At 43.1% G+C, this 26,282-nt stretch overlaps 3 protein-coding genes and 1 long non-coding RNA gene across 10 annotated transcripts in view; 3 read left to right on the top strand and 1 right to left on the bottom strand.

Annotated features, from left to right (window-relative positions):
- Nucleotides 1-1,471, top strand: part of LOC117222128 (uncharacterized) — a 6,928-nt gene extending 5,457 nt beyond the window's left edge. For all 4 annotated transcript variants that reach the window (XM_076520476.1, XM_076520475.1, XM_076520473.1 and 1 more), the window contains 2 exons: nt 62-370; nt 989-1,471. In XM_076520476.1, the coding sequence (XP_076376591.1) occupies nt 62-370; nt 989-1,306 (627 nt within the window). In that variant the 3' untranslated portion in view covers nt 1,307-1,471. The remainder of the gene's footprint in view (nt 1-61; nt 371-988) is intronic.
- LOC117222097 (myogenesis-regulating glycosidase) lies at nt 750-26,072 on the bottom strand. Of its 4 annotated transcripts, XM_033473597.2 has the most exons (12): nt 25,409-26,072; nt 19,192-19,475; nt 17,284-17,514; nt 16,954-17,184; nt 16,356-16,447; nt 12,150-12,352; nt 9,546-9,682; nt 5,768-5,986; nt 5,558-5,668; nt 4,527-5,049; nt 3,635-4,128; nt 750-3,001 (listed from the first exon to the last, which is right to left on the bottom strand). In XM_033473597.2, exons 1-12 carry the CDS (start codon nt 25,451-25,453, stop codon nt 2,095-2,097), a joined length of 3,477 nt encoding a protein of 1,158 aa, XP_033329488.2. In that variant the 5' UTR covers nt 25,454-26,072; the 3' UTR covers nt 750-2,094. The 4 variants fall into 4 exon arrangements, with proteins under 4 accessions (XP_033329488.2, XP_076376584.1, XP_033329489.1 ...); XM_076520469.1 differs by lacking the exons at nt 17,284-17,514; nt 19,192-19,475; nt 25,409-26,072 and having other exon boundaries at nt 16,902-16,959; XM_033473598.2 differs by lacking the exons at nt 12,150-12,352; nt 16,356-16,447; nt 16,954-17,184; ... (1 more) ...; nt 19,192-19,475; nt 25,409-26,072 and adding an exon at nt 10,415-11,262.
- LOC143259190 (uncharacterized) lies at nt 2,888-7,433 on the top strand. Its single transcript, XR_013033029.1, has 3 exons — nt 2,888-3,020; nt 3,337-5,068; nt 5,453-7,433. It is a non-coding gene; the product is annotated as an uncharacterized LOC143259190 (long non-coding RNA).
- LOC117222101 (nucleoside diphosphate kinase homolog 5) lies at nt 12,924-16,340 on the top strand. Its single transcript, XM_076520479.1, is given in 5 exon segments — nt 12,924-13,231; nt 14,495-14,890; nt 15,725-15,866; nt 15,905-16,101; nt 16,103-16,340. Coding segments are annotated over 5 exon segments (1,155 nt in total). The 5' UTR covers nt 12,924-12,985; the 3' UTR covers nt 16,277-16,340.
- Nucleotides 26,073-26,282: the final 210 nt, after the last annotated feature.

Consider the following 26,282-nt stretch of genomic DNA (forward strand, 5'->3'; position numbering starts at 1 on the left):
GCGTTTCACAAATTTCACCTCCTCTTTAAACTTTAGCCCTGTTCATCGCTTGCTCTTGCAGACGAGACTCGGAGGAAGGGGGACAGACGATCACGATCTCGCGAAGGGGAGATCCGAGCGCAGTCAGAATGCCCTAAACTTGGTGCCTAAGCCAGGCAAACGGTCCGCCGGTCGAAAGCACGCTGTCTGCAAGCCCGAGGACGAGTCGACGAACAGCGACGACGAGAAGCTTCTTCAAGGACGAGATCAGGACGCCAGGAAGAATCTTTACGACGCCGGTGACTTGAATCTTCGGGCCACGAAGAACGAGATCGTCGGCATGATCGACGAGGTCAGGCACGTGTTCTCATCGTCAACGGATCAACCAAAGGTCCGCTATAGTTGTCCACGTCCTCTGATCTACAGCAATGGTCGTTTTAAGATGCTGTTTCCAGGTAGCACAAAGACGTCTCAAAGACGTCTTTAAGATGCCTGTTGCAGGACATTCGGAACGTCCTCATAGAAATAAATTGATAAAATATTTTTGAAATACATTTAACACGTTCCGGAAATATCACTGCAACGACATCTGTGACATCTACCTGTAGAATTAATATAAAACTGGCCTCTTGAAACGTTCAATTTTCAGAACGTCCCTAAGACGTCTGAAATTGACCTCTTTAACATTAGAACCATCAAACCGGTCAAAACGACCGACGCCCGACTTCTTTTATAGCTATTGAAATTATAAAATTATTTCTACGAGAAACTTTTCGGCAAACTTCTTTATTGAAGCACATTACTGGTTCAAGGTCGCGCGAGGATCGTGTTATAACATGTTATCGGATTCGTCTTGATCTTAGCTATCACGATATAACGATAGAAAGCCGTGATTCCGTTTAAAGATACATCGACGATCTTGACACCTCGGAAAATATGACCTTTGAGAAAAAGAACTATTTCCACCGCGATATCACCCTGTATATTTAGCCTACTCTAATATTTACAGAACGTCGAGTCGACGCGAGGACTGGTGAAAGAGGAGCCCTGCGTAGAATTAACGCGTGCTCTGCAGGGCGACTGCTGCGGGTCCTTGAAGGACCTGCTGACCCACCGCGGAGTGAACCAGGACTGTATCAAGCACTTGAAATCGGTGCGGTGGAAGCACATGAACCACATCCAGGACATGTTCAGCCAGCTCTGCACCCTCCAGAAGTTCCTGGACACGTGTTCGCCCAGACTGTCGTTGTCCGCACCGCAAACGCACACGGCCGCGGTCGAGCAACGCGTCGAGGAGCGACAGCAACAGCCCCACGAAGAGAAGTAGCAACGCGAGCATCTCGCGCCGATTGCTCGAGAGACCGCGGCGGCGCCCACGATCATGCTTTTAGATGACTGTATTTTTCCAGCGATTTAAACGCGGCCTGTACGCCCGAATAAATGGCGTGGACGCGAGTGAAATAAATATATTTTCTAAGTATAAAGAAATAAATACTTGCAGAGCGTCGGCGAGGTTCGGTACCCGCCTCTTAAGCACTATCAGCAGTCTCTACTAACGATCGCTGGTCAACTACGTGGACGTGCGAACGAAAGATGTTCTCTAGAGACTGTCTCTTACTTCGAAGACCGTTTCCGAAGTGTAACGCGACGAATTTTACGAGATTTTAGTGTAATACAGTCTGTCGAAAAATATTTCTTGTATTGGCAAAATAATCCATGTCTGGGTTGCGAGAAGATACGGCTTTCTAAATTCGATATTGTTCAAACAATTTATTTCATATTGTTCAATTTCTTTTCCGGAAATGTTTCCAAGTCGATTAAAAACACGCATTTCAAAGCGAACAGTATACTGCGCCTTGCCAGTACTCGAGATATCTAAAAACGAAGACATATTTTTGATCCTCCAGCTTAGCATCGTAGCCGATATAAAAAGATACGCATAAAACAGCTTCCAACAAACTATATTACACCAAAATCTCGTTAAAATCGGCGCGTTGCGCTTGGAAACGTGGCCCTGTCGGCCGTCTTTATCGCATACTTTGCTTCCTGCAAAGTATAAAGCAGCTGTATCGCGGAGCACAGCTCGGTGAAATACGGTCCGGCCGCGTGCGCGGTTCAAAACCTAGTGTTGTCGGGCATTTTAACGAAGTACGCGACGTTGTCCTCGGCCACTCTGTAGTTGTGGATCCACCTGGAGCCTTTCCTGAGGCTGCCGTCGATCCCGTCCCTCCAGACGCCCGCCGGCAGGTAGACCTCCCTCTGCCTGCTCCCGGAATAGATGACGGGAGCGACGATCAGCTCCTCGCCGACGGAGAACTCGTCGATGACCACGTGGCAGGCTGGATCGGCCGGGTCCAGCATCCACAGGGGCCTGATGATGGGCAGACCGGTCTCCAGTGTCTCCTTCGCGTACTTCTTCAGCAACGGCGTCACGGTCTTCTGCCGGAGCGTGGTCAGCCTCTTGGCGATCTCCAGGACGGACTCGTCCGAGTATTTGCTGGGAAGATGCGTGAACCGGATCACCGGCAGGAAGGTCGACAGCTGCAGCCACCTGATGTACAGCTCCTTGTCCGGCAGGCTGACCTCGTGGTCGTTGTCCGGGTTGTTGTCGGACATCGGCAGCGCCACGTCCCCACCGACAGCCCCGGGCATGATGAACGGATAGCCTATCATTCCGTAAGTCAGCACCGTCGGTATCACGGTCTTGATTTCCTTCCACGAGGAAGAGAATGGCGGCAGGGCGACGAACACCGGCGGTCGCGGTCTGGAGATCGCTCCCGAGACACCGACCACCGGCACGGAGCCCACGATCGCCTTCGTGAACAAGGTCTTGTAATGATCCGGATTGGTCAACGGTTGCTCGCATTTGTAGTAGTGCGGCATGTCCTGCGCCGTCCCGAGGTCCAGGTAGAACGAGTCCACGTGGTACTTCATGATCAGGCTCTCCAGCTTGCTCTGCAGCCACGGCAGCGTCTCGTTGTTCGTGATGTCCAACACACCTACGCTGTTGCCCTGCTTGTACCTGGCGAGCAGAGAGATCGGTAAAATGCTGCGATGCGAGTACAAAAGTCTTGATCACTTTAAATTGGACATGGTATGTGTACATTGAATGACCAAGGTTTTGTTTCATTTTCTATGTATTATATATATTATTATATATAATAATATAATATAATATATATTATATATATATATATATATATATATATATATATATTATATATTTATTATTATTATTATTATTATTATTATTATATATATATATATATATATATATTATTATTATATATATATTGAATTATTATATTCTATGTTGGTTTTTTTTTTCTTATTCTCATTTTATCTATCTTATTTCAGTGCAAGGTATCTGACGGTATAAGAAGATGGACCACCTGTGTAATCCGTAAGGAAATCAACGAAGATCGTCGCCAATCTAGCAGAGAATGCTTTCAAATGCAGCGAACGAAGAAAACGATGCTTGGAGAAAAGTATTTGACCGAGCTAGATGCTGAAGAAAAATATTTACATGTTGCTTTTCTGAAGTGCTTCAAAGTTTTCTAAAGTATTTGAAGTTTTTGCCCGGTTTATAAAGTTTATAAAGTTTATAAAGTAGCACTCTAGATGCAAACAATTCTCTCAACGACAAGGTATGCACCTGGTCAACGCAGGTATCCTCGGGTCACTGCCCCGCTCCGAAATCAGAAGCCTGTTGTTAACCGCGTCCTTGAAGTTCACAGATTCGGTGGATATGAAGGGCTGTATGGTGAAGACGATCCTAAAGCCGCGACGATGGATGATATTGATGGTCTCCTCCATGGAAGGAAAGCGTTCCTCGTCGAGGACGAAGTCGCCGGTGCTGGGCTGCCATTCCTCGCTCAGCAGGACGTGTCCTTGCCGGAGGAAGCCGAGGGCGATCACGTTCTCGGTGTAATTGTAAATGGCGGCCTCGTCCATGGGCGTGATCTGCCAAACGGGCTCCGACAGCAGCGAATGGACCGCGTTCAGCTCGTCCGGCTTCAATCCGTCCCACAGAGACTTCTCCGCTATGGAGGAGTGCAGGTTCTTCATGTTGTCCGTCGCGCAGATCGTGTAGTTCAGCTGCGGCAGCGGCGTTAGGTGGTTGATGTACGCGAACGCGTCGTGCTGCGCCTGCGGTCGAGGGTGGATCGTTTAATTTAATTTGTCGATTGACGGAAAAATGTTAAATAATCTAATTTTCTTTGTCGCTAATCTATCAATCTGCCCGACAAATTGCGCGCATTTCGTTAAACTTTGTAATTCTCGATGCGACACCCATGGTAATTTTCAATGCGATAAACACGGCTCCGCGTTTAAATGGCTACAGTGGCGAGGGTGCGTCAAACTTGAAATCGAGCAACGCTATCTTAAAGTAGAGGTTCCAAGCTTTAATACTGAAAAAGAATCATTGTCCTACGATGATTTCTCGCGGAGTTGTCGTCGATCGAAGTTGGCCAATTTTTATCGAACATTTTTCTAAGTTATCGTATTTTTCAGCGGTAGCGCTGCGACCATGGAGCCGGAACTACCTGCAGACAGAAGTCGGTGCTCTTGTTGGCGTTGATAGAGACGTAGAGAGGCGAGTCCGGGTCGACGAGGATCGTCGCGCCCTTTGAATTCAGGAAGTAGCGCTTGAGGACGTTGCCGAAGGGATGTTTCGCGGCGTCGCCGGTGATGAACGGACTGAGATCGAGGCTTCCCCGTTCGAGGGGATACGGTATGTTCTGCAAGTTACTCGCGGGATGGTGCACCTGGCCGACTCCGTACCAATGGCCTCGCTTCGCCGACCAGTCGAAGCAGTCCGTCGGCTTGTAGAAAGGGTTCAAGCTCTGCCAGGTTACGTGGTAGCAGTGCATGTCCTCGTGCTGCGTGTGCGCCAGATAGAGACGCGTCTGCTGCAACCACTCCAGGCAGACGGAGTCCGGTTTCTGATGATGCGGCAGACAGGGGAACACCCCGGTGTCCGCGGGGATGCCTTCGCCCAATCTGGCCGCGATCACCTCAGCCCCTGTGCTGCTGTACACGTGCATCATCCTCTCGTTCTTGTTGAACCTGGCGCAACAGCGAACAGGTCCGCGTAACTCGCGAGCATTCGAAACTTCGGAATTTTAGAATATTCGAATATTCGGGTACTGATCTAGCGTAATAGTTTTATTAAATACTTATATATAATTATAATATATATAATATACTATAATAATAGTATATTATATATATTCATATTTATATTATATATATATATATATATATATATATATAATATAATATATAATATATTATTATTATATTATATATATTTATATTTGCATTTAAAATACAATGTAAGTAAAATAAAATATTGTCATAAAATACAATAATTCATTATTGTATTTTATTTGAGTTTAATTAATGGTATTTTATATTCTACGTCAGTTTGTTATCTTTTCTTGTTCTCATTTTATCTATTTTATTTTAGTGCAAGGTATCTGACGGTATAACAAAATGGACCACCTGTGTAATCTGTAAGGAAATCAACGAAGATCGTCGCCAATCTAGCAGAGAATGCGATGGGTTTCTATACCTGAACTTGTCGAAGTAAGCTCGCTGCAGGACATGCTGAGTATAATATATATGTGCGAATCCGACGAGGAAGACGACGCAGAGGAACAGTATGCCAACGAACGCTCTAAGCCTGGAATGTTACAAGAAGCAAATCCTGATCGAAAACGATTCAACAGTGTTTAATTACCGACCAATTATTATTATTATCGTTTAAAGACCAACGACTGACCGATAGTCCGCGTTCTGCCTCTTCTTGCTGCTGCGCAAGGCTTGAGGAAGAGACATCTGCAGCTTCTCCTTCAGCAAACTGCTGATGCTGTTCACGCTCGTTATCGTCGAGTTCGCGCTCTGCGCACCCGGCAGCTCCAGCTGATCGGCCCCCAGTTTTTGGTTCATCATCGACGGCACGGTTCTGATTTTCCTGCGAGGCGGAGCTTGCAAGGGAACCCTGAAATAGCGTTTTTCTCAGCGGACGAAAAGGAATCGCGCGAAATACCGCGGAACGGGAGAGACATTGTTCGCAGCGTGTACCTTTGCAGCGACATAGCACTGCCGACGTCGTATCTCGGGATCATTACGTTGGTTTCAGGAACAATCGTGTCAGAGTCACTCTACAGATGCGTTTGTTCGGTCGGAGACGAAGTAACCGTACGAATTGTGTGAATTGTGTGAATTGAAAGTATTGCAGGAATTGTATGAATTGAAAGAATTGAAAGAATTGTAAAAATTGTATGAATTGTGCGAATTGTGTGAATTGTGTGAATTGAAAGAATTTAAAGAATTGTAGAAATTGTAGGAATTGTGCGAATTGTGTGAATTGTGTGAATTGAAAGAATTGTAGGAATTGTATGAATTGTGCGAATTGTGAGAATTGTGTGAATTGAAAGAATTGTAGGAATTGTAGGAATTGTATAAATTGTATGAATTGTACAAATTGTACAAATTGTACAAATTGTACGAATTGTACGAATCGTATGAATTGTATTCAGAAAGCTCGTCGCACTGGCGTTTTAACACTGAACCTACCGACGATGAATGATGAACGATGAACGATGATGAATGACCGATTCCACGCTTTGTCTTTCAAACTTCTCGAGATTACAAAGACTTTATCGTACGAGATTATCGAGCGGATATCTCGGTTGCAGCGTGCATTGTAATAGAAATGGCAGAAAGTCTAAACGAGTACAGTCTTGTCATAATTACAAAGCGAGACACGTTAGTCACTCTCAGAGCTCGGCAGGTTTAGCGTTAAAAACCGGACGCGCGAAACGCGAATAGCGCGAGGCGGAGAGACGCGAGTTGAAGATCTCGCGAGAAGAAACGTTTCGTATCATTTGTAAAAATCAAACGAAAGAGAACCCGCTGGAAGCGGCGGCGTGGCGCGTCGTGCACACGCCGATCGACCGGACCAACGAAATGCGAGAGAGTTGAACGCACTTTTCTCCGCGAAAGAAAGAAAAACACGAAACGGCTCTTGACGGGCAGCAGCCGGTCGATCAACTACTGCGACGATTGCGAGAGCTGAAAACGAGTCGGTGCTACAAGCGATAACCCTCGGGCGATAGAAGCAAGGTCGGACCAGAAGATGATCCTCTCGAACGTCGCCCGACGCCGAGCCGGTTACCGGTTTCGTCCGGTTATTCGAAGGACTTTATTAAGAACATCTGGCTGCAACGTTGCAGTTCCTTCGCCGAGCAGCGTGCAATTCGAAACGGTTGCACCGGTTGCGACGGTCCCAACAGGAAGAAGTCTGCGACGAAATCATAATTCATCGCGAATCGAATGATCTCTAGATGAGTCGAGTTTGTTCGACCAGTCCAGCTGCTTTGGACGTTTCATTGTAACTTAATTGTAAGAGATCAACGCGATAAGGCATAGGCTGTTTTGGAGAACTGGCTTTAATTTTAATTCTTCTCATTCTGTAAGCGTATTTTCGAGTTGTCGTATATAGGCAAGGTTGCTTAGTCGCTTTCAAATGCTACCGAAGAATTTCAATGATTTATTGACTATCAGAGAGAGAGAGAGAGAGAGAGAGAGAGAGAGGGGCGCAATCTTCTTGTGTTGTCGTTTTCTTTTCAATCGGCGGAAATGATGAGATAACGGAAGCTCGTCGATATCCAACGATAGGGAGCTACCCCTTTCATCAGAGATACAGCAAGACGTTCTATGGATTCGACTGTTTAATCTCCGGGCTGATAAGATATTCGAGTATGTTATTAAATCCCTCTCATAAGGAACATTTTGGCGGCCGAAGAATATTCTGAGGATACAGAAATGTACAGCAAACTTTTTTTAGGCAAGAGATGCGCAAACATTTCTTGCAGACATATAAGACAAAAGGTAAGGGCACAGAAATATTGAGGAAAATTTTCTGCTTCCATGTCGTGTGAGCGAACATAATTAACAATATCGTAAAATATAATTATTTGAAATAATAGTTAATCATACTCTAAAGATCAATTAATTAAGTTTCGTAATGTTGTTATTTGTTGTTGTCTACGGTATCGATGCAGCAGACTCTCCTGAATATTTATGTACGTTTGGTTTAATTTTTCATGGCCTAATTTTGCCAAAGTTGATGTTTTTATGCAACTCTGCAGAGAGCACGTGTGGCGCCTCTGGTGGAGAAACAATGAAGCTGTTTCCGATGTCCGTACAGCGCCAATTAGTGCGGTGGCAAAACGCGGAAACTGTACGCCGAATTACCAACAGTCGAATTTGACGAACAGTTTGAACGTTTTGCCACCGCATTAATTGGCGCTGTACGGACATCGGAAACAGCTTCAATGTTCTTCCACCAGAGGCGTCACATGTGCACAACATAGGATCGCCTAAAACCATTAATTTTGACAAAATTAAGGCATAAAAAATTAAACTAAAGACACAGAACTGTTCAGGAGACTCTGCTGCATCGATATCGTATGCAACAACAAATGACAACATTGCGAAACTTAATTAATTGCTCTTTAAAGTTTGATTAACTATTATTTCGAATAATTATATCTTGCGTTAATATTAATTGTTTTTCTTACATGACATCGATGCAGCAAGTTCTTCTGGACAGTTACATGCCTTTGGTTTAGCTTTTTATTCCCTAATTTTGCCATAATTAATGTTTTTAAGCGACCCTACATTGTGCACACGTGGCGTCTCTAGCGGAGAAACAGTGAAGCTGCTTCCGATGTCCGTGCAGCGCCAATTAGTGCGACGGCGAAACACTCAAACTGTTCGCCGAATTACCAACAGTCGCATTCGGCGAATAGTTTGAGCGTTCTGCCACCCCATTAATTGGCGCTGTACGGACATCGAAAGGAGCTTCATTGTTCTGCCACCAGAGGCGCTGCCGGAATAATAAATCAAATAGAAATAGCAAATAAAACAAGTAATATAACGTTTTGCCGTCGGAATTTCTTAACGTTCGAGGACTCAAATTAAAGCTGAAAGTCTCCGCTTTAAGCTGAGGTATTTTTGGTTAAAAAAGAAAGTCGAAATCATTTCGAAAAATTGGAAAAACCCGACCACTTACTCGGTAGAAGATGACTCGATATTGAACGAAAACTTGAAAGCGATTTTAAATAGTGTTCCCGTGGCAATTTGTCAATGTTTGAGCACTAAAATTAAAGCTTAAAGTGTCCGCTTTAAGCTAAGAAACTTTTGGTTAGAAAAAGAAATCAAAATCATATCGAGAAATTGAAAAAACCCGACCGCTTACACGGAAGAAGATGACTCGGTATTGAACGAAGATTTCAAAGCGATTTTAAATTGCGATCCCGTGGAAATTTGTCAACATTTAAGCACTCAAATTAAAGTTGAAAGCGTCCGCTTCAAGATAGGATGATTTCTCTTCAAATCAAATTTCGCGATCGCTTCTAAAAAGTATAATGTTGACCATTGTAAAAAATACTCTATATTGGCGACGATAAAAAGTCTTCTTCGGCACGAAATGGCTGCAGAAAATTTCTCGGAATATTTCTGTAGTATAAATTACCACATTTTAGACTCACTTGGCCATTTCTTCGTCGTTCGCTTCCTCCTCGGTTTCAGAGCCGAGCGGGCTCCCATTCGGCGTTGATCCGCTGTTGCTGAACGTCACGCTGCTGCTGTCCTCGCTTTCGGTCCTCCCAAACTTCGACGTGGTTCCCTGCGACAATTTAACAAATTCCAAATATTTAATATACCATTCGCAGCAAAACCACCGACAGTTTTCATCCACCGCGAGAACGGCGAATTCTTTGAGATTCTTCGCTGAAACATTTCGCAAGCTTTAAAGCTGATTAAGCCAGGACCTGTTCGAGAAAATCTCGACCACAGTTCCACGTGTCGCCGACTTAACTGAAATTGCAGAAATTATCTGATGCGGTGATTCGGAGCCGCTGCCGCGGATCGCAGTGCAAACATCACGCCATCGCTGAGATATATGTATAAGTACATATGTACGACAGCCTCCCAGCGCACCGCACCAAATCATTTTCAGATTATGAGTGGTTCATACAAATTGTTAACATTATTGTATATTAATATTAATATTATATAAACAATAATATTAATATAGAATAATATTACTATATGATAATATTAATATACAACAATATTAATATAGAATAATATTACTATACAATAGTATTAATATACAACAATATTAATATAGAATAATATTACTATAGAATAATATTAATATACAACAATATTAATATAGAATAATATTACTATACAATAATATTAATATACAACAATATTAATGTAGAATAATATTACTATACGATAATATTAATATACAAAAATACGCCGAGCCAAATCAGTCGACTGAAGCGAAGACAGAACGATCGAACAGAGAGGGTGGAAGAGCCACCGTATCGGCAAACCGGAAACGAACCTCCTGGATCCTGTCCAGCCTCGGCTTCTCAGCGCCGGACAACGCTTTCTCCAACGAGTAGATCGAACTGTATCTGTGATCGGCTGCATCCTTCCCGTTCATAGAGAACCAACGGTCTTACGTCTTCGATTTCCACGCGGCGAAAGAGGAATCGCAGGCTTGCCAAAACCTTATCGAACAGTGATATTCGCAGCTCCAAAATTCTGATCGTTGCTGGATCAAGAGAGACAGAGAGGGGGCTGATCGACGAAGAGAGAACCTGGTAACGAATTTCTTCTGCACGCACAACACCTGATAATTGCGACGCTGCTCTTAATCCTGTTAGAAGCGACGCACTGACGACCGTTCGTAGGAGACGGTGTTGTTGTTGATCGCGATTGTTCTCGACGACTCGCCTATCACCGTCGCCGAATTCTGTGTACCGAAGCAGCTCTGTGATTATCGACGCCGCAATGTTTTTCCATATTAACCCTTTGCGCTCGAAGAATTAATGTATTAGATCTGAGATCTGGGAAAAGGCGAGGAAAATTACACGAATTCGAAGCGACGGTTCGGACAGAATTTCGAGATACGTTCCCGTGGAGATATTTTTATGTAACTTAGCTTAAACGAAAGCTGGAAGTGTCTACTTTGAGATAGGGTAGATTAGATTGCGATAGAATGATGAGATCATTTTGAAAAATTGAAAGGAATCGACCTCTGACATCGTGCGGTTTACAAGATTTAAAAGGAGATATTCTGATGAATTTTAAGATACGTTCGCGTGAAGCTATTTTTACGCACGTTAGCTTAAATGAAAGCTGAAAGTTCCTACTTTAAGATAGGGTAAATTAGATTGCAATGGAATGACGAGATCGTTTTGAAAAATTAAAAGGAATCGACCCGTAACATCGTGGAGTTTACAAGATTTAAAAGGAGATGTTCAGATGAATTTCGAGATACGTTCCCGTAGAGCTAATTTTATGTAATATAGCTTAAATGAAAGCTGGAAGTGCATATTTTAAGATAGGGTAAATTAAATTGCGATGGAATGACGAGGTCGTTCTGAAAAATTAAAAGGAATGAACCTCCGACATCATAAGGTTCATAAGATTTAAAAGAATATGTTTAGATGAATTTCGAGATACGTTCCCATGGAGCTAATTTTATTTAATTCAGCTTAAATGAAAGCTGGAAGTGTCTACTGTAAGATATGGTAAATTAGATTGCAACGTAACGACGAGATCGTTTTGAAAAATTAAAAGGAATCGACCCGTAACATCGTGGAGTTTACAAGATTTAAAAGGAGATGTTCAGATGAATTTCGAGATACGTTCCCGTAGAGCTAATTTTATGTAATATAGCTTAAATGAAAGCTGGAAGTGCATATTTTAAGATAGGGTAAATTAAATTGCGATGGAATGACGAGGTCGTTCTGAAAAATTAAAAGGAATGAACCTCCGACATCATAAGGTTCATAAGATTTAAAAGAATATGTTTAGATGAATTTCGAGATACGTTCCCATGGAGCTAATTTTATTTAATTCAGCTTAAATGAAAGCTGGAAGTGTCTACTGTAAGATATGGTAAATTAGATTGCAACGTAACGACGAGATCGTTTCGAAAAATTAAAAAGAATCGACCTCTAGCATCATAGAGATTTACAAGCATCTGCTTCGGATGAATTTCGAGAATTAATTCCCGTAATTAACGTTTCCTGGTGATTCTCTGTTCTTTACAAATTAAATAGTCCCACCTTTTGCCTGTCAATCCGCAGATCCTCCATTTCGTCCAGATTACTCGGCATCGATATGCTGGTTTTACGAATACGCGCCGCGTTCAGTGCTCCAGTCGTTTCAGGACGAACGAGTCCTGCGACGGTCCCGTTCTCGATGACTTCCGGCCGCCGTTCCGCCACCGTACTAGCTTTCGACGCGTTAAGATCGGTCAGCTTCTGATCTGTAACATAATTCCTCGATTTTACCACTGAACTTTCCAACGATTCTTTCTCATCCCTCAAACAATCTTCGATTATTGCGTTCCTTGCTTTTGTTGCTCTTTTATCGCCGTTCAATTTATATTTATTACAATTAAATTGCGAATCTTTATGCAAAATAAAAATACTCTGTATCTATTGCGAGCAGTAGAAACCCAATTAATTCACATTATATCTATATTGTATTTATATTATATTTATATTATATTTATATTATATTTATATTATATTTATATTATATTTATATTATATTTATATTATATTTATATTATATTTATATTATATTTATATTATATATATATTATATTTATATTATATTTATATTATATTTATATTATATATATATTATATTTATATTATATTTATATTATATTTATATTATATTTTATTTCATTTCGTATTATATTTTTTATCATATTTCTTTCTTTCTTTCTCTTTCTTTCGAAACATTTTGCAACAGACGTTATTACCATTTTTAAACCAATAAAACCTTTTTGTCGGCGACGCTGTCTTTTGTTTCAAACGCCTGTAACCTCCGCAATTTGAACGCGTCGCGCACGACGAAAAGAAGCCGAGGAATCTTCGGATCGTTCGCCATGTGCGACTGTCCCGACGTAAAGGACGAACGGCGAGCCGGCGCGGAAACCGTGACGCTTTTCACGTCGTGCGCGAAATCGTATCGTCCCGCGAAAGATGTGACCGGGAGAATCAGCTGCGCCACGATTTCGGATAAGGACGACCTGGAGCCGGTGGATTCTTCGCAGTCCATTCGAGGATTGACCGTCTGTCGCAACACGAACGTGTCTCCTGCGAGCTCCGTATCCTCCAGCGACACCAGAACGGTACAGCAAATTCTCCCCAATTGTCCCTCGGCTTGTACACGAAAGTGGACAATTTGGGATTTTTGTTTCCAAGCTGAGCGTCAATTAGCGAGAATTTACATTCGTTCGAATGGAAACAAATTTACGACCAGACTGCGGATTTTGTGCATTTGAAAGTGTTTAAGAACATCGTTGCATCGTCAACGACCTCCTAAAATTATTGAAATGGACAAATCGAGTTTCGCTTCGTTTCCGTTTCCCGCGATTGACTTGGACAATTTTTAACTCGCACAGAGATCCGCAGTCCGCTTACAGGAATTGCAAGATAGAATTACAAGAAGATTTGAGCTGCGCAATATATATATATATATATATATATAAAATAATAATAATAATATATATATATATATATATATATATATATATATATATATTATATACATATATATAATAATAATAATATATATATTAATATATATAAATATATTCGACAATTTCTCCAACGGAAGCAGCTTCACGACAATTATGAAATAATTGACGCTCAGCTTGAAAATAAGAATGAACAATTTGGGAATAATTGTATCTCCTCTTCTCAAATTGTCCATTTCTGTCTCCAAGCTCAATTAGAGCGAATTTAATTGCAATTGCTAGTACCTTTAACACTAGATTTACAGAACCCGCCAAAATGACTAATCTTTTCATTTACAATTATTCATATCGTAAAGGCACAAGTTATTTATTCAATTTATATGTTACTCAATAATTGCAAATGTTACAACAACACTTGTTCAAGATCAGAATAAATGTCTTATCGTTACTTTTATAAATATAAAACAGTTTTTCTCTGCTCCGCAAATCTAGTGTTAATCATTCTTCTCGAAACGTTCAACCGAACTCTGTGCAGTACAAGTTCGTCAGCCCTGCGGAATGCGAGTGCCTCTTGGGAGAATCTCCTCTTCCCAAATTGTCCAATTCTGTCTCCAAGCTCAATTAGAGCGAATTTAATTGCAATCCGACCGTATCAATGTTAGTACTTTTAACACTAGATTTACAGAACCCGTCAAAATGACTGATCTTTTCATTTACAATTATTCATATCGTAAAGGCACAAGTTATTTATTCAATTTATATGTTACTCAATAATCGCAAATGTTACAACAACGCTTGTTCAAGATCAGAATAAATGTCTTATCGTTACTTTTATAAATATAAAACAGTTTTTCTCTGCTCCGCAAATCTAGTGTTAATCATTCTTCTCGAAACGTTCAACCGAACTCTGTGCAGTACAAGTTCGTCAGCCCTGCGGAATGCGAGTGCCTCTTGGGAGAAGACGAGGAGGAGGCGTGGCAGCCGCCGGCGGTGTCGTTCGAGCCGTGCATCTGCGAGGAGGAAGCCGAAGAGGAGCCGGACATCGAGTGCACCCTGGCGATCATCAAACCGGAAGCTGTGGTTTACAGGAGGCAGATCGAGCGGCGCGTCTTCGAGGAAGGCTTCGAGGTGTATCGAACGCGGTGGCTGCAGCTCACGCCGGAACAGGTGTCCGAGTTCTATTCGGACAGGTACGGCCAGACGAACTTCGCGCACCTGGTGGCTTACATGGCGTCAGGCCCCATAGTCGTCCATGTTCTGGCCAAGCACCGCGCCGTGCAGGAGTGGAGGATGCTCATGGGCCCGACCAAGGTAGGCTCTTCAAGGTTTTGACGATTGTTCGGTATTAATGCGAAGTCGTTAATTAATTACTGTTGACATTGTTGTACGATAATTAATAAACGAACGCAGACGTTGAGGTATGCTGAAGTATACCTCTATATTCAATTTATGTGGTTGTTGCATTGTTTGTTTTGACCCTGCGTTTGAATTGCCAGCATTTATGTTATTTAATAGCATGAACGATATATAGATTAAATTAGAAATTGAAAATTGAGAATTGAAAAATAGAAATTGAAAATTGAAAAATGAAAATTGAAAATTGAAAATTGAAAAAGGGAGATTGAAAATTGAAAAATTGAACATTGAACATTGAAAATTAACAATTGACAATTTAAAATTGAAAATTAAAGATTGAGAATTACAGATTAAAAATTAAAAATCTAAAATGAAAGATCTCAATATAATCTATACATCATTTATACTATTAATTTCTATAATTGTCGACGATTCAGACATAGAATCAGAATCAGAATCAGAATCAGAATCAGAATCAGAATCAGAATCAGAATCAGAATCAGAATCAGAATCAGAATCAGAATCAGAATCAGAATCAGAATCAGAATCAGAATCAGAATCAGAATCAGAATCAGAATCAGAATCAGAATCAGAATCAGAATCAGAATCAGAATCAGAATCAGAATCAGAATCAGAATCAGAATCAAATCAAATTAATACATAAATTAAATGTCATCTGCCTCCATATTTACATTATTGTCTAATAATATTATTAACGACAATTAACGACGCAACCGTTTATATTTCCTGCCAATTCTCGTTGAACCCGGTGCAACGATCCGTGTCCAGGTGACAGAGGCGCGGCTGTATTATCCCGACAGTATCAGAGCCAGATACGGAAGGCGAGGCGAGGATTTCAAGAACGCCGTTCACGGTAGCTACTCCAGGAAGGAAGCGGAGAGAGAGATACACTTCTTCTTTCCTGAATGTGAGTGCAGATCCGAGTCTGTTTAAACGCGTCGGTGCTTCTAGATCTTCTTACGACGATTCCTTTTTTGAATTGTCCTCTCGCAGCGATCGTGGAGCCTATTTTGAAGAATCAAATGGCCGTCGACCACTTGGAGGAGGTCGTCAATTCGGTCCTCACGGAGGGACTGTCCTTGGTAAATGGTGACAAAACTTATAATTAGATGCAATTTTATGCAATTGGATATATTCTTTTAAAGCTTGACAGTTCTGGAGACTATAATTGTTGTGCCATGATCTGGTAATAATCAATTAATTATTCAGTGTTGCAAGCTGAAGCCAGCCGAGCCGATCCTGTGGCTGGCCCACTGGCTGATCCTGAACAACCCTAACAAGCCGAAGCTACCGCAGGACCTCGCAATGATTCCAACTTAAACCTCCTCTGTACCTTCTGTCTAATTCAGGATTCGATTAAAACCAGTCTATGCTAATCAATTAATTACTGATGTCTCACCTACTGTGTCCGGTCCTCTTTGAAATTCGCATCGACGACATGACGCGCGACTGATCGATCTTCTCAGCGAGCCCGACAGCACCGGACTGTACCTGGAAACATCGTGCTAATTAGCGGCAAGATTCAATTAACGCACCGGGAACTATCGAACGAATGAAAACGATCGATATCAGACTTTTTCTTTTAGAAAAGGTCATTTGAAACAACTTTTTCCTTAGCGAAAATACGATCCGCGGTTTCGTTTACGAGTTATTGACGAAAAACGGTGACCAATGAGAGGCGAGCGCGCGGCTGGTGCTAGGCGGCAGCGTCAGTGGGCGGGACTGGGCTTCGCGCGCTCGTTGGCTCGGCTGCCTCGCGTCAGGCGCGCTCGCCTCTCATTAGTCGCTGCTTTTCCGTTAATAACTCGTGAACGAAGCCTCGGAGAAAATTTTTGTAAAGGAAAAAGTTGCTTCGAACGACCTCAGGAACCTCTCACTTCCCGCTTGCACAATAATTCCGGCACATCTTGTATAATAATCTTGACGTTCTTACAAAGCAACACACATTCAATCTCGATAGTTCCAGCGTGATTCCGCGCGTCGATCAACAAACACACCTCGAAGTCACAAGGTTCTGCACGACGTTGACCAGCTCCTTGTCCTCGAAGCCCCTCGTGGGATCCTTGACCTCCAAGCAGTCCTTCCCTGGCTCCCTTTCGTCTATCCCTTCGGTCGAGGTATCGTTCTGGCATGGACTGACGATCACGGTAGGCAGAAGAAGATTCCCGGACGCGCGCGGCTCGCTCTTTCCCGAGTCTACCTTCAACGGCGAGCACCACGTGGAACTCCTGCGGATCGGGGAATCGACCGATTAGAGAGCCTGAATGATAAATCCAGTCGATTCGGTCGATCTCCCTCGAATTCCGTCGAGAGATTTCGGACGGTACCTGGGCCGCTCCTCCGTCTCGAATCGTACTCTCGCGACTGACCCGGCCCTGTACTCGTGATCGAAATCATCGCGCGTGATTTCCTGCGCCGCGCCGATTAACCCATTCCCGCCCGGAATTGTCTGATCGTCCCGGAGGCCGCAGTTACGCCTTGAGCTCCTCGCCGGCGACTTCTTCCTGCTCGATCTCTGCGACGATACCGGCGTGCTGAACCCAGTTTCCACCGGCGATCTGCGTCAACAATGCCAAAACTTGTCAAAGGGTTAATCGTCACGAGCCGTTACACTTTCTCGATCATTTCAAGAGCTATTGTCGATCTTTCCTTCTTTCTATTCTTTTATATTTCTTTATATTATTGCTATTATTAGAGCATTGCTACTATTTTTATATTTTATTGCATCTATATTCTTCTATTCTTTTATTATATTTCTATCCTTATTTCCACTATTACTGTTGTTTCTATTTTCTATTTTGTTTTATTGCATTTATATTCTTCTATATTTCCTCACATCTACCCTTATTTCCACTATTGCTATTATTTTTATTTTGTACTTTAATTTTACTGTATTTATATTTTTCTATCATTTATATTACCTGCGTCAACAATGCCAAAACTTGTCAAAGGGTTAATCGTCACGAGCCGTTACACTTTCTCGATCATTTCAAGAGCTATTGTCAATCTTTACTTCTTTCTATTCTTTTATATTTCTTTATATTATTGCTATTATTTTTATATTTTATTGCATCTATATTCTTCTATTCTTTTATTATATTTCTATCCTTATTTCCACTATTACTGTTGTTTCTATTTTCTATTTTGTTTTATTGCATTTATATTCTTCTATTTTTCCTCACATCTATCCTTATTTCCACTATTGCTATTATTTTTATTTTGTACTTTAATTTTACTGTATTTGTATTTTTCTATCATTTATATTACCTCGCGTCTACCTTTATTTCCACTATTGCTACCATTTCTGTTTCACACTTCATTTCACTGCATTTATATCAATGTCTTTCACACTCACTTGCTATCGTTATCCCTGTTCCTTCTACATTCGCCTAACACTTTTACGATTACTTGACCGCGAATCATTGCGCAAATTCTTATGTTCACACGTTCTTTCACAAAAGTCAGAATTAAAGAACAGAGTCGTGCGTCAACCGACAAATTTACCCGTTGCAAAAAGCAGATAACGAATAGCAATTACGAACGTACGTGCCGTAAATGCACAAATACGGTCTAATAATTATACTAAGTAATTATACCCTAAACAATTGTACTCTATAGTGCGATTCCGTGTCGCGTGCGTTGCTGAGACTCGTCCCGCAAAATACCAACAAATAATAGTAATTATTACAGTATTTAATATTGTCAATATTATGTGTGATACTAATATTATTAATATTAATATTATTAATATTATATATGATGTTATTATTCATATTATTAATATTATATGTAATACTATTATTAACATTATCTATAACAATAATATTAGTATTACTAATATTATCTATAACAGTAATATTAATATTATTAATATTATATATGATATTATTATTCATATTATTAATATTATATGTAATATTATTATTAACATTATTTATAACAATAATATTAGTATTATTAATATTATCTATAACAGTAATATTAATATTATTAATATTATATAATATGATATTATTATTCATATTATTAGTATTACATGTAATATTATTATTAACATTATCTATAACAATAATATTAATATTATATATGATATTAATATTATCAATATTATACATGATATTAATATCAATATTATCAATATTATAAATTATACTATTATTATTATTGGAACCTTCGACGGACGCAAGCTCCGCAGGAATCTCCGAGGAGGATCGGCGATCGGAGCAGAGGTTTACCTGGTCGGCGAGTGCCAAGGATCCACCCAGGTGGGTTCGGCGGAGCTGGACTCGGCGGTCCCGCCGTTGGAATTCGGGTCCAAAGCGTTGGTGTAGGCCGGCCTGTACCACGGCGAGGGTGGTCTTCGGATCGTTCTGCCGGGCGACGTCGACTCCTGCAGATTGTTCCCGTTCGATTGCGGCTGCGCGATCGATAGAGAAACGCCTCGACGCTCCGCCAAGCCGACCGGATCGACACTGGCCACTCGGACGTCCCAGGGATCGACGATCGAGAGCAACACTTTCTGCGCAAAGGGAACAAGGATGGAGCGCGAGCGACGTTACTGCCGGTTCGGGGACCGAGGGGAGAGAGCGGTGACATCGTCGACGCGGCAGTTGGCCAGTTAAGCTTGATTAAAGTGACAAACGGTGCGGGGCCCGGCCGAGCAGAATGAGAATGATCGTCTTGGACGATGCGCACAGCCGGCTGGGAAACAATTCCCGACTCGAGCCTCCGCTTTTTCCGCTTTCACGCCACAACGAAATTCTCGTTCGCCTGAAACTACGGGATTTGGGAGACTAGGACGATGCCAAGGATCTCTCGCGTGACTCTGGGATCGATAGATCGCGGATTTTCGATAGAAATTTTTATTCTTTCACGCTCATGGCGAAAGTGGGCGGGGCCGATGCAGAACGCTGAACACGCCGGAAGAATTTGAGAACGTTGATGCGTTATTTTTGGATTGTTAAAACCGACGGGGAAGGGGACGCGGTTTTATTTCACTCGTGTTTGACGCGATTTTAGCATGACGTTTTCTTTTTTTTATTTCAAGCAAAAATTCGCGGACCACCTGTTGATTCGATTCGATAAGATGTTTTTTTATTATATCGATAATTATATATCAAATTATCGAATGTTCTTCCGGTTTTATTTCGGACCAGACTATTCTACTCTGTTTTTCAGATATTTTCGACTATTTTGCAAAAGATTGTTTTTAATAGGAGAAGGTCGGTATTCACTTTCCTACGAGTTCGACCTTTAAACTTTAAAACGACGCTAAAATAATTGTGGCCGCAGAAAGGGAATTCGCAGACCGCTGTGCATTGCTGGGAACGGCCGACGCCTGGCGACATCTTAAGAGGGCAAGATAGTTTGTAATTTTCGAGAAATTTATCGTCAATTTTTTTTGTAATTTTATGGTACTATTTCTTTATTTTTAATTCTTTGTATTACTATTTCTTTATTTTTAATTTTATGTTACTATTTCTTTATTTTTTTAATTCTATGTTACTATTTCTTTAGTTTAAGTTTTATGTTACCACTTTTTATTGCAAATTTTATACTATTTTACTACAAATTAAAAAAAAAATCGATTTTCTTCTTTCGTTTTAAACGACAGTTTAATGTCTCGACGACGCGAGCCTAATCCTACACCTACCTGACACGCGTGACACGTACTTACCTCGAAATTCCTCGAATCTGAAAAAGTTGCGAGTCCTCGAAATTCGAGACTTCGTGCCGTTTTTTGTGATTCGAGACTGTCGAAACTCAAATGAATAATAACTCGTACGAACAACTTACGAGAATACACCGATGAAAATTAGAGATTTTACCCTTATTTTTCAGACTGGTCTAAACGACTTGAATTTTGCTTAGACGGCAAAAGAATCCGCCTATTATAATGATAAACGAAAAGAAAAATACTCTCCTAGAATAGAAATCGTACAAAGTTCGAATAAATTCAATCTCGACATCGTTGGGAAACAACGTACATTCGAGCTCGATAGTTCCAGCGTTAATCGTTCCGCGCGTCGACCGATATACAGGGAGTCCCAGAATTATGGTACTTCCGGGAAATTAGAGATTCCCGAGGTCGTTCGAAGCAACTTTTTCCTTTACAAAAATTTCCTCCGAGGCGTCGTTAACGAATTATTAACGAAAAACACTGACCAATGAGAGGCGAGCTCGACCGGCGCGAGGCGGCCCAGCCAACGAGCGCGCGAAGCCCAGTCCCGCCCACCGGCTCGGCCGCCTAGCGCCAAGCGAGCTCGCCTCTCATTGGTCGTCGTTTTTCGTTAATAACTCGCGAACGAAGCCGCGGATTGCATCGTCGCTAAGGAAAAAGTTACTTCAAATCGCATCGGGAACCCCTCGTTTCCCGGAAACGCCATAGTTTTGGGACACGCTGTACAGTAAATTCTCCCTAATTGACGCTCGGATCGTGCACGGAAATGGACAACTTTGGAATAGAAGCTACGATTATTCGAGCCTCGTTTTTATAATTATCGAATAACCGTATCTCTCGTCCACATTCGTTCGCAAGCCGAAAGAAAATTAGGGATAATTGACTCGCAATTAGCCGACGGTTCCGTAATTCGCGGGCGGCCGGTTGCGTCGCACCTACCGCATGTTTGCCGTGCGTACACGTTCCGCTGTTGCGGCCGCATTATCGGCGGTCTGGTATCTTGTTTACGCGCGGCACGGCGCGGCGGCCGGCGAACAGCGTTCTCAAACAAGCGGCACAATAAACCGATTAAAAGAGAAACCGCGCGCCAAGCGAAATCCGCCGATTAGCAAACGATAATGTTATCCCCCGGACAACCGTTTCGGGTTTGCTTTGTCGACGACGCTCGGCGACGCGGCCCCGATTAGGGCCCCGCGGATGAAAGTCGTCTCGATTGTTCCGGCAATATCGCCGATAAAACGCGACGGCGGCGCGTGTTCGCGCCACGGGATCCATGGATCCGGCGAGCGGATCTCGAGGGCTTCGAGCTTACGGAGATAGCGACGCTATTATCGGATCGAGTTTACCAACAATCTCCAACTTAGCCGTCGAACAATGTCCTCGCGTAATGCACTCGTTTCCTTTATCCCCTGTTTGCTCGCTGTATCTCCGCTCGCTCGAAACCGACTGCTATTTCTTCTGCGATCGTCTCCCGTTTCGTTATTTATAGCCGGCCGTTGTTTTCTTCGTCTCGCCGGACGATATAATCGACGGACGTGGTGCGATAATTATAATATTAGATGCAATATTGTATAATACTTTCGAAAGGGGGTGTCAAGTTTATATAATATTATATAATATTATATAATATTAATATAATATTACATAACTTTGTATTATACATCCCCTTCAAAAGTATCCGAACGCCTGCTAATTTACTGTAAATCGTAATTTTTCTTATATATATATTTAACATTATAAATGATAAATATATTCGTCAAACATTAGCTGAACTTAATAAGAAACATTACGATTTACACTAAATTATATATACACATATTTATCAATAAAAGGTTATTATATTTTCGTATGCAAGCTGAGAGTCAATTAGCCAGAATTTACCGCATCAATCTGCAAACAATGATTCGTGCACGTTTCCTGTTCCTTTAACCGCTTGGACGTGCAACTCGCGACGAAATGCCGCTTGTGCGGTGCCGCGAGCGTGTTATCCCGCGATGCAAGACCGTTCATGCGGCGCGATGTTGACAGACCGCTGGTTATAACTTAAAAAACCAGGTCGGCCGCGGTGATTAAAATTTTGGTCACCCCTGCTTTATACGAATAGTATAAGCATCGCGACATTGCACGTCGAAGAGAGAAAGAAAAAGAAAAAGAAGAAAGAGAAGGAAGAGAAGCGGTTAACGTCGGATCGCAAAAGAATCCCGCGTTTCGTCGAACCGCGAGAACTCCGCAGTTTATTAATAATAACATCATATCCGCGGTCGAATTATGTAAGAACCGAGCGTCGCGACGGCGCTCGACGAGCGCTGGTTCAACAGCTCCCGATTGATAATGAACGATCCGAGAGCGGTCGATCGTCTTCGAGCGGAGCCGAGCAAGTTTCCCACGAGCCGCGTGGAAATTAATCGGGCCGTATCGTCGCGATAACGAGGAAAATTCGCTCTAATCACCGTCGTTATCCGAGCGGACGCGCGTGCGGTAAACACAAGCTGCGAGAAGAGCCCAGTCTCGCGCCGGCGATTGATCGAGCTCTGCTCGATCTCCGTCGCGAGAAACGATGCGATCGGGTGATTACGACCTTCCAGGGACCGTCTGCTGCTAAACGGTCGCCAATATTTGCGGTTCGACCGAACGACCTCGGCGGAATCGTCGCGGAGACGCTAATCGGCCGGCCCTACGCTCGGCAGCGCAACAATGGCGTCCGCGCTGCGGGCGTTCAAGTCTCGAAGTGCGGTGAATTCTTTCCTAATTCGCGCTCGGATTCTGCACAAAAATGAACAATTTGAGAAGAGAGGATACGATTGTTCGAGAGTGAAGAATCGTTTTTACAGTTGGCGATTATCGATAATTATAAAAACGAGGCGCGAGGCTCGAATAATCGTAGCTTCTATTCCAAAGTTGTCCATTTCTGTGCACGATCCGAACGTCAATTAGGGAGAATTTACTGTACAGCGTGTCCCAAAATTGTGGCGGTTCCGGGAAACGAGGGGTTCCTGATGCGATTTGAAGTAACTTTTTCCTTAGCGACGATGCAATCCGCGGCTTCGTTCGCGAGTTATTAACGAAAAACGACGACCAATGAGAGGCGAGCTCGCCTGGCGCTAGGCGGCCGAGCCGGTGGGCGGGACTGAGCTTCGCGCGCTCGTTGGCTTGGCCGCCACGCGCCGGTCGAGCTCGCCTCTCATTGGTCAGTGTTTCTCGTTAATAATTCGTTAACGACGCCTCGGAGAAAATTTTTGTAAAGGAAAAAGTTGCTTCGAACGATCTCGGGAATCTCTAATTTCCCGGAAGTACCATAATTTTGGGACTCCCTGAATATCGGTAGACGCGCGGAACGATTAACGCTGGAACTATCGAGCTCGAATGTACGTTGTTTCCCAACGATGCCGAGATTGGATTTATTCGAACTTCGTACGATTTCTATTGTACGAGCTTTTTTCTTTTCGTTTAGGGTTAGTTAATAGGCGGGTCCTTCTGCCGTCTAAGCAAAATTCAAGTAATTCAGTCTGAAAAAGGTCAAAATAAATTCTCCCCAACTTTCCTTCGGCTTTTAAACAAAATTGACGATTCGGGAAGAAGAGATACGATTATTATACGAGCCTCGCGGCTCGTTTTTATAATCGTCGACAATCGGCAACCATAAAAACGAGTCGCGATGCTCGGACAATCGCGTCCCCTCTCCCCAAATCGTCCACTCTTGTGCGCAAACCGATTCGTTCAGCCTGTCAACGTCGAAACCGTCCGTAAAACCGCCTCGTCCGTTAATTAATCTCTCCGCTGGCGGATCCGCAATTATTCGCGATTCGCTATATTTCCGCGGCAAAGTTGCTTATTATTTACGTAATACGTCGACGACTGTTGCGAGAGCCAGAGCCGCGTCCGTCGGCTCGTTAGCATACTCTTTGGCAGATCGTGAAACAAAAATCGCCGGCGCAGTAGCGACAGCACAATGCCTCCAGCCAGTCCATCGAAGACGGTTCTCCGGAGCGCAGCGTCCGCGACAAAGCCGATTCTCGGGCGAACAATACACCCCGAAGAACACGGATTCCGATTTTTCGCACCGCGAACAAAGCCGCGACGCCGCAGTTCGCGCGAAACCGTCGTAGAATCCCGATCAATGGACCCATTGTCTCGGCGAAACTCGCGCGATTAGCGGATTCCGGAGGACGTGGTGGTGTGTACAATGAAGAAAACCGGCAGCCCCTTGCAACAATAAGATATTTATGCAGTAATGGGTATAGAAATTGTACAGAACGATTCACGCTTTGCTCGCCGGAAGCCTGCTAATAGGTTCCCCGCACTCGTCCGAACAATAATCTTCCAAGGAGAACCAACTCCGCTGTGTTCCCGGATCGATCGACTCGAGATCATCGAACACAATCCGCCGAGAAATTCTCGACCGATTTCGAGAGACCCGCTAGAAAACCGCCGGTGGACAAAGCGTCGAGACTTCGGTTCCCAGTCGCAAACATAAGAGATATACTTCCGACTCTCGTACACCGCGCGTCGGACCGTCGAAATCGTCGGGAAGCGTCGACGAAAAGATTCGCCAGCAACCTAGGCTAGTGTGAAATCTGAGCGCGTCTTTCCAGCCTCCGATCGTCGATCTAATTAACACCGATTCGGCGTGCGAATCGGCGCTGTCGAGTGTCGTCGGGTCGCAACGAAACCGAGAGTGTCCGCGGACGTTCCTAACGAAGCTAACGAGAGCTTGGAGAACGCGTCGCCGGGTAGCGAGATTTCGTCCGATCAACGAAAGAGGATTCACCCACCTTCTGGCCGTCGGCCCTCTTACGCTTCCTCTTCAGCTTCTCCATGGCTGCACGGCTTCGGGAGGATCGGCCCTCCCGGCGGGACTCGTCCGCGCGTTCGACGCCGCAGAGCAGCCTCGGGCACCGATACGATCGGCCCGTGGAAGAGCCTCCACCTTGCGGGACAGGTGGTTTTCGACTGATCCTCCGTTCCTTGTATCGGCGCCCACTTAGCGATATCTTGGCTGTGCGGCCGCGTTCAAGTGTATCGGTACCGCGTCCGCGCCGATCCGCGTTCGCTCGCTCGCACGCACACACGCTCGCAGGACGCCGAGAGCAGAGATACGTCCCTCTTTTCCGCCCACGGTCGACCGATATCGATAAGTCCCGCGAGTGACCAAATCGGAGCGCGCTCTGCTCGGATCGTAGACGAAGAGAGAGAGAAAGAGAGAGAGAGAGAGAGAGGAGAGAAAGAGAGAGATAGGACGCGGCGGTTTGCTTCAGGGAGATGATTCGCGGTCCGCAGGAGTTTGGCCAAGTTCGATTCGCGAACGACGAAGCGGAATTACATTTTCATTCGTTGGTCGATCGACGAGTAATTACATCTATTTGAAAAGAGTTCATTCGATTGAGAGATTCGCAGTCGAATCAGATTCATTCGCCGGAGACGAGTAACATTTTATTCGCGAATAAACTACTCGCAAATAAATTATTATATACATATAAATATATATTATATATATTGTATAATATAGTGTATATATTGTATAATATATTATATATATTGTATAAAACATATTATATATATTGTATAAAATATATAATATGTATTGCATAATATATTATATATATTGTATAAAATATATTATATATATTGTACAAAATATATTATACA

The sequence above is a fragment of the Megalopta genalis genome, chromosome 3, assembly GCF_051020955.1.
Source record: "Megalopta genalis isolate 19385.01 chromosome 3, iyMegGena1_principal, whole genome shotgun sequence".
NCBI classification, from domain to species: Eukaryota; Metazoa; Arthropoda; class Insecta; order Hymenoptera; family Halictidae; genus Megalopta; species Megalopta genalis.